This window comes from Oryctolagus cuniculus, chromosome 5 (assembly GCF_964237555.1).
Source record: "Oryctolagus cuniculus chromosome 5, mOryCun1.1, whole genome shotgun sequence".
NCBI lineage: Eukaryota > Metazoa > Chordata > Mammalia > Lagomorpha > Leporidae > Oryctolagus > Oryctolagus cuniculus.
In genome coordinates, this window is record NC_091436.1 from 122,849,572 (window position 1) to 122,863,057 (window position 13,486).

General features: G+C 42.6%; 1 protein-coding gene across 2 annotated transcripts in view; it reads left to right on the top strand.

Moving 5' to 3' along the window:
• The window catches only part of TNFRSF21 (TNF receptor superfamily member 21), a 257,127-nt gene that overhangs the window by 172,399 nt on the left and 71,242 nt on the right, over positions 1-13,486 (top strand). The window contains exon 1 of one of the 2 annotated variants that reach the window (XM_002714473.5): positions 11,745-11,879. The exons of the other annotated variant lie outside the window; for it this stretch is intronic. Coding sequence (XP_002714519.3) covers positions 11,784-11,879 — 96 coding nt within the window. The 5' untranslated portion in view covers positions 11,745-11,783. Of the gene's footprint in view, positions 1-11,744; positions 11,880-13,486 lie in introns of those variants that run through there. 2 annotated transcript variants of the gene reach the window in all.

Sequence of the window (13,486 nt, forward strand, 5' to 3'; positions counted from 1 at the left end):
TCACTCAAAGTGGAAGTTTCTGACCCGTGAAATTCCAACTTACACCCTTCTCAGGCTCCGTGAGATAATACTCCATCCCTGTCCCTCTGTCCCTGGTTTTTTCCCCTCCTGTTCTTCACTCAGCTCACCAGATAGGAGAATTTGAAAAGGAAGTGAGAGAAAATATATAATTATTTTACTAGGGAAATAGTAATTTAATGTCTGAAAATTAATTTTCACAATTACTTCTAAGGAATAAATTCATAAAATACCAATTTAGCAACTAATAAGTTCAATTGTAACCCTTTTTAGATTAGTAAACAGCTCTACATTAAAGGCAGTGTTTAGCTTATTTGTGGGGTAGCAATGTGCATAGGACCAGTTTTCAAGCAACACTGTTCAGAAACCAGTCTGACAAAAAGGCATCTTTAAGACACACATTTCCATTGTGCTGCTCATTATGAATTCCTTATTCAGTATTAAGTTTAATGTTGTGAAGAGAGATGGTTGACAACTTTGCAAAGTGACAACCACAATGTTGGCTAAATCTAAAGCTTTTAAATATTTTAGATATTCCAGTGAGCTGATTATTTCCAAATGAGCTTTAGTGTTTGTGTTACTCAGAAAGTGACTTCAGGTGCAGGCTACTTGTTATTCAGCTTAAGACATAATAGTATGTGCAGGATATCCCAAAAACCTTATTGCAGTCGTCAACTTTAATTACTTCAAAAGTATATATGGTACAGGGGCTGGCGCCGTGGCTCACTTGGCTAATCCTCCACCTGCAGCACCGGCATCCATATGGGCACTGGGTTCTAGTCCTGGTTGCTCCTCTTCCAGTCCAGCTCTCTGCTGTGGCCCGGGAAGGCAGTGGAGGATGACCCAAGTGCTTTGGCCCCTGCACCCGTGTGGGAGACCAGGAGGAAGTACCTGGATCCTGGCTTCGGATCAGCGAAGCACCGACCATAGCGGCCATTTTGGGGGTGAACCAACGGAAGGAAGACCTTTCTCTCTGTCTCTCTCTCACTGTCTATCGCTATCTGTGAAAAAAAAAAAAAAAGTATATATGGTACAAACAACAATAAAAGTCCTTTTAAAGTTATTTAATTTTCTTTACTTTTATGCATTCTGGTGAATATTGTGTTCATCAATGTGTACCATCTTCCATCAGAAAGACAAAAAGCAGCATGAAATATGTATCATTCAAAAATGTAGTAACTGTTGATGGGGTTTGGGAAATAGACCCCAAAATATGACATCTTAGCATCTGAGAAAAAAGGCAGAAGCAGGAAGGATCTGCAAAGCAAAGAAAAATCTCTCTTCAGTAGGATATGAACATTTTCATCCTATGCAAAATAACTTGAAATTTTCTTGGGAAAGACCCTAGAAAAGTTTGGGGAAATCTTGAGATGTGGGAAAAGGAAAGATGTAAAAAAGGACTCTGTAAAGGGAATAGACACCAGAAACAAAGTGGGAATCTTCAGGAGAGAGAAGGTTATTAGCAGGTGAATGACTTGCAGAACAATGGCGTCTAACCTAACCTTGTGTTGAGCTCATGATCCTAACCACTACACTGCCGGGTCTCTCTGCTAAAACTCTAACTCCTTCTTTAGGCTTTCCCAGGTGGGCTTCCAGATTAAATGAATCTTTACTTCATGTACACTTGAATTGCATTGTTTGCACCTCATATGGCACTTAATTATTCAGTCATTTAATGAGTGTGTATTGTGTAATATGTGTCCGACATTCATTACAAAATGTAAAAAATATGATACATGGATATCTTCCCAATATTGCTAGGGTCCAAAGGCCAAAGTCACCTTTATTCACCATAGTAGGTTCATACAGCCTAGTAAGTCTTCAGTAGATGTTTGCTGAGCTGAATGGAATTAAATAAGCGAGATGGAATAATAAGATGTGTCTTGATCAATGATTTCAACTGGTAGAGATTTCATGAAGAAAAAATGGAATAGACAAAATTACCTAGTAGGGAAATCCAAAGATTGGTGCTCTGGAAACACTGGGAAGTTAATGTTCTTTGTAACTGAGAGTGATAGGTGAATGAAATTATAAAGTAAGCTTATTTTGGTATAAAATCTTTTTGAAATCCAGGCATAATTTTTTTGTAATACACGTTTTCCATAAATTCTTTGAATTCCCTTTCCTTGAGTACCAAATTGAGTTTTCAATTAATGGAGTGCTACCAAGGGTTCTTCAGCAGGTATGAGAAATAATCAAAGCTGTGATGTAGGAACATTAATTTCACCATGATGTTAAGGTTGTTAGAGAGGAGAAAGAAGTAGCCAAGTTTTGAAGCTAATGCATTCAGCTAAGCAAAGATGTTAAAAAGTTCAACTAGATTATTGGTACAAAGCAATGGAAACTAGAGCCCTTGTTAAAATACTGATATTATCAGCACAATACAGGTAGGAGGCCTGTGTGGGGGGAAAAGAAAAAGAGTGGGAAGGGTCAGCGATGGTTCCAGGAACTAGGCCAGTAGATTAGGAGGAAATGCAATGCCACTAAAAATGAACAAACAACAACAAAATAGCGACAACAAAAAGAGCTGTTGGCTTATTTAGGAAGTGGAGAATGACTTCAGAAATGTTGAATTTGAGAACCAATTCTACATTGAGGAAGAGGCACCATGGTAACTGCTGAAAATAAAAATGGATCTCAAGGATTAGGTGTTTGGCACACTGATGAAGACACTGCTTTGGATGGCCACATCCCATATTGGAATGCTTAGATTTGGGTCCTGGCTCCACTCCCAGTTCAAGCTTCCAGCTAATATGCATTGGAGACAACGGATGATGGGTCGAGTCGTTGGGTCCCTATCACCTACGTGGGGACCCAGATAGAGTTCCAGCCTCCTGGTTTCTAGCTGGCTCAGCCCTGGTTGTTGTAGGCATTTGGGGTAGTTAACCAGCAGATGGAAGCTCTCTAGTCTATTCTTGATATCTATGTCTTTAAAATAAAACAATAAATAAAATTTCAAAGAAAAAAAAATAAAGTGGATCTTGAGTGAAAGAGCCAGAGTTGAGGAGCTGAGCATTAACAGAATATAAACAGTGCTGAAACTATAATAATAATTACAATTACAAAGGAGAAAACATGGAGAGAAAAGGAAAAGAACTAAAGAAAGACATCACAGAATATCTGCATATTTACATATTAAGAAACTGAAGCAAAAAGGTTGAAACAAAGAGAAATCAGAAAGTTAGACATTTTAAGGTAATAATGTGGCATGGAAGCCAATGAATCTCTGAAAAAGAAGGTAGATTCAACTGTGCATATGCTAAAGGATCTGTGGAGAGATGTGCTGGGAACAAATGGACATTGTGATTGATGGAGAGGAAAAATCAAACAAAAGACAGATAAGAAAGTAGATACAGAAGAAGGATTTTTAAAAAAAAGCTTTGATAACAAGAGAAAAGATCAAGCAATAACTTGAAGTAGCAGGACCAAATGTATGGGTTTCTTTTAGTTGCTTATACATATGTTTATTTAAATATCTAAGGATGAAAGGACTCAAACATCATATATACAGGAAAATGAAAAAAGAGATTTTTAAGAGGCAAGAGAAAAAGAGGAGGCAGGAACCGTGAACTCAAGATCCTAAAAGTAAGCATTAGCTTTGGCAAGAAGGACGGTGTTTTGATCAGTGATGTGGAAGTAAAAAAAAAGAAAAGGAGAGGGAAGATAGGGAATGATTTAGACTTGTGAGAAAGGAAGTAGAAGAAGCTTATAATCCATAATCATGATCCTCCAGAATATCTAATGAGATTGAAAAAGCAAAGATGCAGATAGATAGAGGAGTTGAGAAAAACAGAATGTTGAAGATGCGTGATGTCGCTGAGTACTGAGGACCAAGTTGAGGTTAAATGGCAAGGAACTCTTTGAGTGTGGACAGGACTTGTCCACCAATCTGACAATACAAAGGAAGGGCCATGGCAAACTGGATGGTCCTTGTAAGATGGGAATGGGTGAACACTCATAGGATGAGCCTGGAGCAAGTGTTGTGATAAGGGGAGAAGAGATGATGGGCTATGAAAGCAGGGAGAAGTAGATAGAGCAGAAACCATGGTAAGCATTCAGGCCAAGCTCAGCAGGCCTGAAGGAAAGAAAAAAGAACAGAGTGTTAGGTCAGAAGGAGATCTCTGACTAGAGCTTCAAATGGCAAGGGGATGTTTCCCTTGTTTCTGTGCCATTGCTTGTTTGGCTTTCATAGCTCAGAAGCCTAACCATATTCTTCCAATACAAACTTTCCTCAAATACAGGGAATAGCACATGCAAACTTCCCCAAGCACTCTAGCCTCAACAATCTTTTTCTTTCTCCTATGCTTAAATAGCTTGGTCACTATATCTTAGTACCAAATTCCAGCCTGTGCTGTATGCTTTCATGCATGTTCATCTCATCTTGGAAGGCACAGCTTGTTTAAAATTATTCCTGCAACCCTGCCTCTTGCACAGCACCCAAAGAAAATCCCCAGTAAATACCCAGTAATTGAGCAGGTAAGAGAAAATCAGATATAGAGAGCAAGTCAGAGGATGAAGAATCCAATGACTTGATAAGTCCCCAACTAGACAAGCAACTCCTAAACAGAAGCTCATTTCATTCCATGATCCTTAGACACTTCTTGGCGTTTGCTTGGAACTCCTTTTTCCCCAATAATTCTTCCTTCAATCTTCTCTCCCTTCCTACTTCAAACAACTTATATGCCTCATAACCAGGAGAAAACATACCATATAAGCCAATTAGTATCCTAGAATTTTGGATATAAAAAGATCACTTAGCATGTATTTATCATTTTGCATAATGATAATGAGCTTAAGAAAGAGACAAATATTAAGTGCACTAACTTGTCCAAAGTCGTACAGCTGGTTAATGCCAGAGCCAAGACCAGAAACCAGGTTTCTGGGCTATTAAACTTTTCTTGACACCACACCGCATCATATCCAAGTTAGCAAATTTCTCTAACTTCTAATACATCTGAAGAAATTTCAAACTTGAAAATTCAATGTGTCTTCTATAATTGGAGTAGTTTATGTAAGACTATTCTCTGAAAAAAGAATTCCAGAAAAGTAGTTGATTTATTGAGACATACTAAGGGACAAGCCCTGTGTTTAGAACTTTATAGATTTTGTCTAATTTATTTCTCATATAACCCCTACCAAACAGTTCTGAACTATAAGTGAAGAAACACAAATAGATTAAAATACTTGCTCAAAGCTAACCAGTTAGTAAGTAGTATAATGGAGATTTGATTTAGTATCTGGGGACTTGCCAAACTCATTGTCTTCTGATTAAACAATCACATCTTCTGACTTTTAGCAAGGGGAGGGAGACGTGGAGAATGAAGTCTGTTTTTTCACCACCTCTCCCTTTAAGTGAGAAGTGATTTAGGGCTGTGAGAGAGGCTTATGGCAAAATGGAAACATTGCAGGTGCCAGCTCCTAAACACAGCTGCCAGCTTCTAAGGTGATGGGCAGTTCAACCTGTCCCTTTTTCATATGCTGTAACATTTGCAGGTTCTTTCTTCAGAGAAGGAAAATAATGTAATCACCTCATTGTTGGAAGTGAGACATAGGTGTCATACCTTCAAGGGATTGGTCACCTTATTTTTCAAACCATCATTCTTTTTTATTCAAGAAGGAAGCCTTTGGAATGGTGCCTGCTTTGCAATTCTACTCCCATTTGATCTTATCCAAGAGTGCTGTCATTGTAGCATGTCTCCCTGGGAACATGACCAAACTAATGCCATGCACTTGATCTTGCAATCTGTTGTTAAATGGCTGATATTACTTCTTAGGTCAAAGAGCACCAGGTTCTTAAATGAATTTTTTTGTTTTTAAATATTTTATTTATTTATTTATTTGAGAGTTAGAGTTACAGACAGTGAAAGGGAGAGACAAAGAGAGGTCTTCCATCCACTGGTTCACAAATGGACGCAATGGCCGAAGCTGAGCCAATCCGAAGCCAAGAGCCAGGAGCTTCTTCCGGGTCTCCCACATGGGTACAGGGGCTCAATAACTTTGGCCATCTTCTACTGCTTTCCCAGGCTACAGCAGAGAGATGGATCAAAAAAGGAGCAGCCGAGACTCGAACCAGTGCCCATATAGGATGCCGGCACCGTAGGCAGAGGATTAACTTACTGCACCACAGCACTGGCCCCTTAAATGAATTCTTTTAATGAAACAGAGCTGCAAGTAATACATAAGATTAAACTGTTATTGTTTGTATAACACAATCCAGGATGTTTGAATTAAGGCTTGGGAAAAGAAAAGACAACATCAGATTTGTTAACTATTCTATCACTTGTCAGACTTTTCAAGTCTGTCTCTCAGCAGATATTTATTGAGTTAAATAAATATCTCAGATCTTGACTGTGGGGATTTGAAGATGATTAAGACACAGACTTTACCCTCAAAGTTTGGCCAAGGAGACACACACAGGTACACTAAATATAGTGCAGTGTCATACGTTATAACTAAATCATGTGGACGGAACTAGAGGAAGGAAGAGAGGAAATCAGGAAGGCTTCTCAGCTGAAGTCACACTGAGTTTAGTCTTCCAGGGTGGATTCATAGGAATTCAACAATCAGAGAAAAGGAAATGAAAGGAAAACAAAGGCTTGGAAATCTTGACAGGGATAAGGTAGTCAAGCAACACAGTGATTTAATGGGATTACTGTGTAGAATCTGGGATCAGGATTGTAGGGGTAACTGGAAGTGAAGGCTCTGTGTGCTACATTCGTGCAATCTTGTACCCATGGGGAGGGTTGAATCATAAGCAGTAAACAGGATATCAATTGTTTTATTAGAGCTTTGACTTCAAGTTGAGAAGAACAGGGAGCTTTGCTGGGTTTTGGTGAAGGAAGGACATGATCAGATTTGAATTCTAAAAGGCTCATTTTCCTTAGCAGATGAAGAAGAGATTTATTGCAGGACTAAGAGGTGAGAGGTTCAGGCAAAACTGAAGGCAGGGACACCAAGCATGAAGTTTGTGTAACCAACTGAGCAAAAGACCTAAGACTACAGCAAGATGGATACAGGTGGGGATCTGGAGACACAACTGGTATAGAGAGACTTAAATTAGGATTGAGATACCAATAGCAGGTCTTGTTGGTACCCTGAATGAGAGGGATGATTAATAACTAAGTCCTAGTCAATGGGAAGTCTTCCCATAGGTATATATAACAGACAATCCTACCTGGCCAGAAATTACAAGTCTATAGCTGGCAGTGTAGTCTTTTATTATTGGCAGTCACAAGATCAACGGAAAATAAGTGAGTATTTACCATGAGGGACAATGGCAATCTCTACCACCCATACCCATATTAGAGGGTCACCATTTTTGTCATCCTTTTGTCTTTCTCTATAGTAGAGGAAATTGTGAACTCTTCACAGCCAAGATTGGTTTCTTCTTATTGTATCTACAATAATACCCACGAGAGCCTGATATATAATAGGAAATGAACAGTCTTTCTCTTGCTTACATGTGTCATGTTCTCACTCCCATTGAGCTTGGTTCAGTCTACCTTTTGCTTATTCATATCCATTACTCTCAGATTCCTGCCATTCCTTCATAGATTAGCTAAGGATGTTGGCCCTACGGCAGTTACTTCTTAGAACGTGGTCAAATGTATTTTCATTGTGAAAAGAGGAGGCTAAAATAGCACACACACACACCCTTATAGTTTCATTAACATGTGGTTTAAAAAGCATCATCTAAACTTGATAATCTTCCTTTGGATGTATGATCACAAGGTCAACAGTAGCCTAATGCCACAACACAATGTATCTGTCATTCACTTTATTTCATCACATCACATAGGCATTGTATCATGGCACAAGAAGAGTGAACATAATATAATATTTTGAGAGAGAATAACTTTTGCTAAGTATGTTGTTATAAATATTATATCTTATGATTAGTATTGTCAGTCTCTTACTGTGCCTAATTTATAAATTAAATTTTTTGTATGTTTAGGAAAAAACATAGTATATATAGCACTCAGGAACATTGGTGGTTTCAGCCATCCAATGGGCATCTTGGAATGTGTACCTACATTTTTAAAAATTTGTTAATTTTAAAAGATTTATTTTATTTATTTGAAAGGCAGAGTAGCAGAGATAAGGGAGAGAGAGGGAGAGAGAGGGAGAGAGGGAGAGAGAGGGAGAGAGAGAAAACGCAGTCTTCCACTTGCTGCTTCACTCCCCAAATTGCCACAATGGCTGGGGCTGGCCAAGCAGAAGGCAGGAGTCTAGAACTCCATCAGGGTCTCCCACATGGGTAGCAGGGGTCCAAGTACACAGGCCATCCTCTGCTACTTTCCCAGGCACGTTAATGGGGAACTGGATTGGAAGTGGAGCAGCCAGACTCAAGCTGCGGCTCATATGCGATGCTGGTGTTGCAGCATCGGCTTAACACACTGTGCCACAATGCTTCCCCATCCCCAATCAAATTTAATAGAACTTCCAAAGTGTGCAAGATAAATAAATAATGAAGGTAAAAATCAAAATGAAATTATAATATATCGGCCGGCGCCGCGGCTCACTAGGCTAATCCTCCGCCTAGCGGCGCCGGCACACCGGGTTCTAGTCCCGGTCGGGGCGCCGGATTCTGTCCCGGTTGCCCCTCTTCCAGGCCAGCTCTCTGCTGTGGCCAGGGAGTGCAGTGGAGGATGGCCCAGGTGCTTGGGCCCTGCACCCCATGGGAGACCAGGAAAAGCACCTGGCTCCTGGCTCCTGCCATCGGATCAGCGCGGTGCGCCAGCCGCAGCGCGCCGGCTGCGGCGGCCATTGGAGGGTGAACCAACGGCAAAGGAAGACCTTTCTCTCTGTCTCTCTCTCTCACTGTCCACTCTGCCTGTCAAAAAAAAAAAAATGAAATTATAATATATCAACCATTTTTATTACAAAGATGGAGGAAATATTTAAAAAATGAAAAACAAAAGCATGGATTTATTTTAAATGTATTAAGGAAGATGAAAAATTAGCAGTTTTTTTTTTTTTCAGAAACCTTCTATTTAAGGAATACAAACTTCATGCATTTCATAAATACAACTTTAGGAACATAGTGATTTTTGAAGCTGAAAATCTATGATAATTGTATAGTTTAGATAGAAATTTTAAAAAGTCTAAATTTAGGATGGAGGTTGGAGACAACACAATTTCATTACAAGGATGAGACTGCATTTACCCATTTAGGTCTTGTTTGATTTTAGGACCTTTTGATTTTAGCTATAACTGTAATTTATCAACACTTATCTTCTATTTGCTTGGACCTTGGGAATCAACTTCTTTATGCATCATGAATTTTTATCCTTTTCCAGAAAATAAACAGGTCTAAGTGAACACATTGTAAATGTGACAGTGAGTTTATAAATGGTTGAAACATTTTTACAAAGTAAAATGGAAGGCATTTATATATTTTAATTCAAAACAATAAAATTTCTTACCCCACCCAGATTTAAATTATCCATAATCTACCTACAAAGAGTGATATTTATTTAAATGTGTGTAATAAACACTACTGAGTGAATTTTTCATCTTTCAAAATGTATATACAAAAGTATATGAAATTTCTACTTGACATGATAATGCCATACCAGGAACCGATGAAAATTGAAAGTGATGTAAAGACAAGTTCAATTTTTTTTAGGCTTTAGGAAGATAAATAGTTGAGAAAGAACTCTTCACACCTGCTAGTAACCCAGTCTCTAGGCTCACCCAATTCTATAAAGCAAACAAATCAGATATTACCTTGAGAAATACAAGTTTAGATGGATGTAAGGCACTAAATGGACTAAAAACTTCTTCACATAGTCTCCCTTCCCATTTAACACCTATGTAACTTCCTTAAAAAAGACTTATTACAGTATTGATCAGTCATTTGAATTTCTGAAGCAATGAAATTACTGTGCATAGAGACACAGCATATATCCCTCACACTTCAAACTTCTGGAAATACTCATATCTAGAGAGTTTTAAGTAAAAGCATCATTCTATCCCTAAAACTCTGTATTTAGTAGGAATATATCCTAGAACTTCTTTGAATTTTTCCAGAGGTTACGTAGGATGGTGTTTTCTTTCCAATACATATGGACAATCTTTTTATGACAGCTGTTTGAAAGAATAGATAAGAATGCATTCTTATATAAATTTTTAGCTTCTTCCAAGGTGTGTACAGAGCAAAGAACCAAAGGACAACATGGTAACTATTAAGAAAACAAATAGTTGGCATTCCTGCCATTGCACATTACCTATGAGAACACTGGGTGTTGGGTCTTGAAGCAGATAATTGAGAAAGTGTGTCTGTTTTGGAGTAGAAAGAGCCAAGGAATGCTAGAATAAGTCCAGCACTCAGGACTCACCATTGTGTGGTGTGGACCAGATGGCTGGCAAGGCAACTTCAGCGCAGTGTGCCCTGTGCCATCAGTACCCAGGTGCTAGACAGTCACAGGGAGGAGACTCTGCCCTCCCAGGTGAAACAAAGAAAGAGCAAGTCCTCGTTCACATTCAGGTGTGAGAGATACCAAGCATCCAAGAGAAACCTCCTGGTGATCTTAGTTCTGAGGCAGAGCTACCTCCCTTCCATACACCCATATACTACCAAAGCATTTGAACTCAACTCAAAACAATTGTTATCAGTAATATTTGGCGGGGGTGGAGGATGTCTCTTGTGCCTGTAATAACCTGATTTAAACCTCTGGATCCCTAATTAGGAAAATTCATCCAGCCAAACATTTCAAGGAGTTCCAAGGCCTCTGGAGACTATCCACAAACCCAAGCCCAGAGACCCTGGGTTTGGAATCCTTGGTCTTGAAATCTCTACTGCTCAGAAGGTCTCCAATGTTACCTCATATTAAAATGAACTGGAGAACTTAAAAAAAAAAACTTTCCGGGAAAATTCCTTTTCCAATTAAATCAGAATGTCTGGAGATGGGACCCAAAAGTCAGTATATGTGTGTACTAAACTCTCGGAGAGTTTCAAGGTGCAGCAAAGCTTCAGAACCAGCGCACAGGTCTGTGTTCATCATGCAGTTGGTGTAAATGCTCTGCGGTCATTGCTGTTACAAAATCATTGCGTCAAAAACAACAAGAGGACGTCTGCCACAGAAGTAATTTGCCTAGAATTATCTTACCGAAAAGAAGTAAGGTTAGGTCAGGGTGCGTGTGACTTGGCCACGCTTTCCTTAATGGACAAGCAAGTGTAATTCCTTCTGTGAACGCCAAGGGGCGCCCTCTGTCTCCTCGCCGTACCTGGAACGCCTGCCCTTTTCCGACCGCACAAAGAGCCCGGCCTCCTCCCGGGTGACATCACAAAGAGCCGGTCCCCCGCCCCTTCGGCGCCACCACGTGTGTCCCCGCGCCCGGCGGCCACTCGACTCAGTCCCTCGCCGGCCGGTCTGGGCAGAGGAGGAGGGTGGTTGGCAGTGGCTGGAAGCTTCGCTATGGGAAGTTGTTCCTTTGCTCTCTCGCGCGCAACCCTCCTCCCTGCTTCTCCGCTGCCGCTGTCGGAGGAGAGCACGGGGAGGCGCGGGCTGCATCCGCGGCTGCTTCTCCCCGCCCGGGCAGCCACGCCGCTGGGCAGGTGCTGAGCGCCCCCAGAGCCAACCTCGCCGCCTCCCGCCTCTGCCCGGCTGCCCGGCTGCCGCAGTGCACATGGGGTGTTGGAGGTAGATGGGCTCCCGGCCCGGGAGGCGGCGGTGGATGCGGCGCTGGGCAGAAGCAGCCGCCGATTCCAGCTGCCGTGGGGCCGCGCGCCCCGGGCGCCCCTGCAAGCCCCGGGCTCAGCCATGGGGACCTCCGCGAGCAACAGCACCACCCTCGCCCCCTGCAGCCGCGTCGCCGGCCGAACTAGAGCCACGATGATCGCGGGCTCCTTTCTCCTGGTGAGCGCTCGCGGGGACCGGGGGTGGCGGCCGCGCCGGAGGTGCTCTCCAGCAAGCGGGGCGGGTCCCTGGGCCGGGGCTACGGGAGGTGTGGGGTCGGGCCGGCTGGGTTGGGGGTTTGCAAGGGAGAGCAACACAGCCAGAGGGCTCTATGTAGGTCGTTTGAGGGAGTCTCAGAGCCCGGTAGTGACCCGAGAATGAAGGCGAATTGTTTTCCTTGCGCTGGAGGTGTGCGCCAGGCTTCCTGCGCATTTCAGGGCTTTCGTCCTCCTTCGGCCTACCTCCCACTGCCAACACCTACACCCACACCCACCCCTCACCTTCACGTCGCTCGGCCGACGCCCCACGAGCGGTGTGGGGCCGCGGCTGCGGTGCGGGGCGCTAAGGCTCGCCGCGGCCCCGCTTTGTTGCACTGCAGTGTCATGTCGGGATGCTACCGCAGCGGGCACAGCGGCACCGGTGCGCGCCTGACACCAGAGACCCTGAGCGGGGCGCGAGCCGCCACCGCCTCCCTCCGGCCTTCCACCCCCCACTCTCCCTCTTGGCTCGGGTGGGTCCCAGTGTCTGCACGCCAGAAAAGAACCCGTAGACCCACTCCCAGGCGCCTCTAAAGAGCGGGCTGCCAGCCAGCCAGCACGCTGGCATTCCCGTGGGGGGAGGGGACAAGAGATCCGCCTAAAGAAAAATGAATTCTCTCCAGTTTTCCCTATCCCTTATGTACCTGTGACCATGCAGGTGATCCTGCAAGGGGACATGGGTGCTTAACCACCCCAGCTGTATGCACATCTGGAGCCGTGCTCTGTACCTAGTCCTCCATCACTTACCTGGCCAAAGCCTGAAACCACCCTTGACCCAAAACTTAACCTCGATTTCCCCTAAATCCTTTTCTCTTATTTCTAAATGTTGGAGTGAGGGGGGCAGTTTGGTGGAAGAAAATTTGGGTTCTAGCCCATGCTTTTTAGCTCTGCAGAGAAGGTGGAGATTGCTAGTTAAAAAAATAAGCAAAAACAGAACAAGAGCCTGTTTTCATTGCAGGGCTGTGTAAGGGAAAGGCCGGCTTGCTGTCTCTTTATCCACAGGGCTGAACGCCTGGCCAGCCAAGATCTGCTTAGATCCCAAGGCAGTGCAGTTGCCATGGCCTGGGAATTCATCCTACAGACACTCTGGTTCCTTGTGTGTGTTTTAAGGGGATGAGAGAGACTAAAGAAAAGTTTGTTGCTGTAAGCATTTATAATGAGGCAAATCCCAGTTTTCCCTTGGGAGACTTTTCTGCCCGTTTATTGTAATGGGAATTTCAAGATTTTGTATCCTTGGAATAAGTGTGGTGGTGTAAGCAATAGTGAGGTTTCTCTGGGACAGTGAACCCAGATTGGCAGTCTTGGCATACAAAGAAATGCACCTGGGTACACAGAACCTTGCATCAGTGGAGTTAAATCTATCTTGAGTTCCCACTGCTCTAACCCACGACATGTTTGTTGGGTGCCTCCAACTCATCTGATTGTTCTACTCTTCATAGACCCTACTCTCAGATTAAATCTTTAGTCATTGTGCAATATTTTACCTTTTAGTGTTAGAAGGGTGCTTAAAGGAAAACCTCAATGTAACCA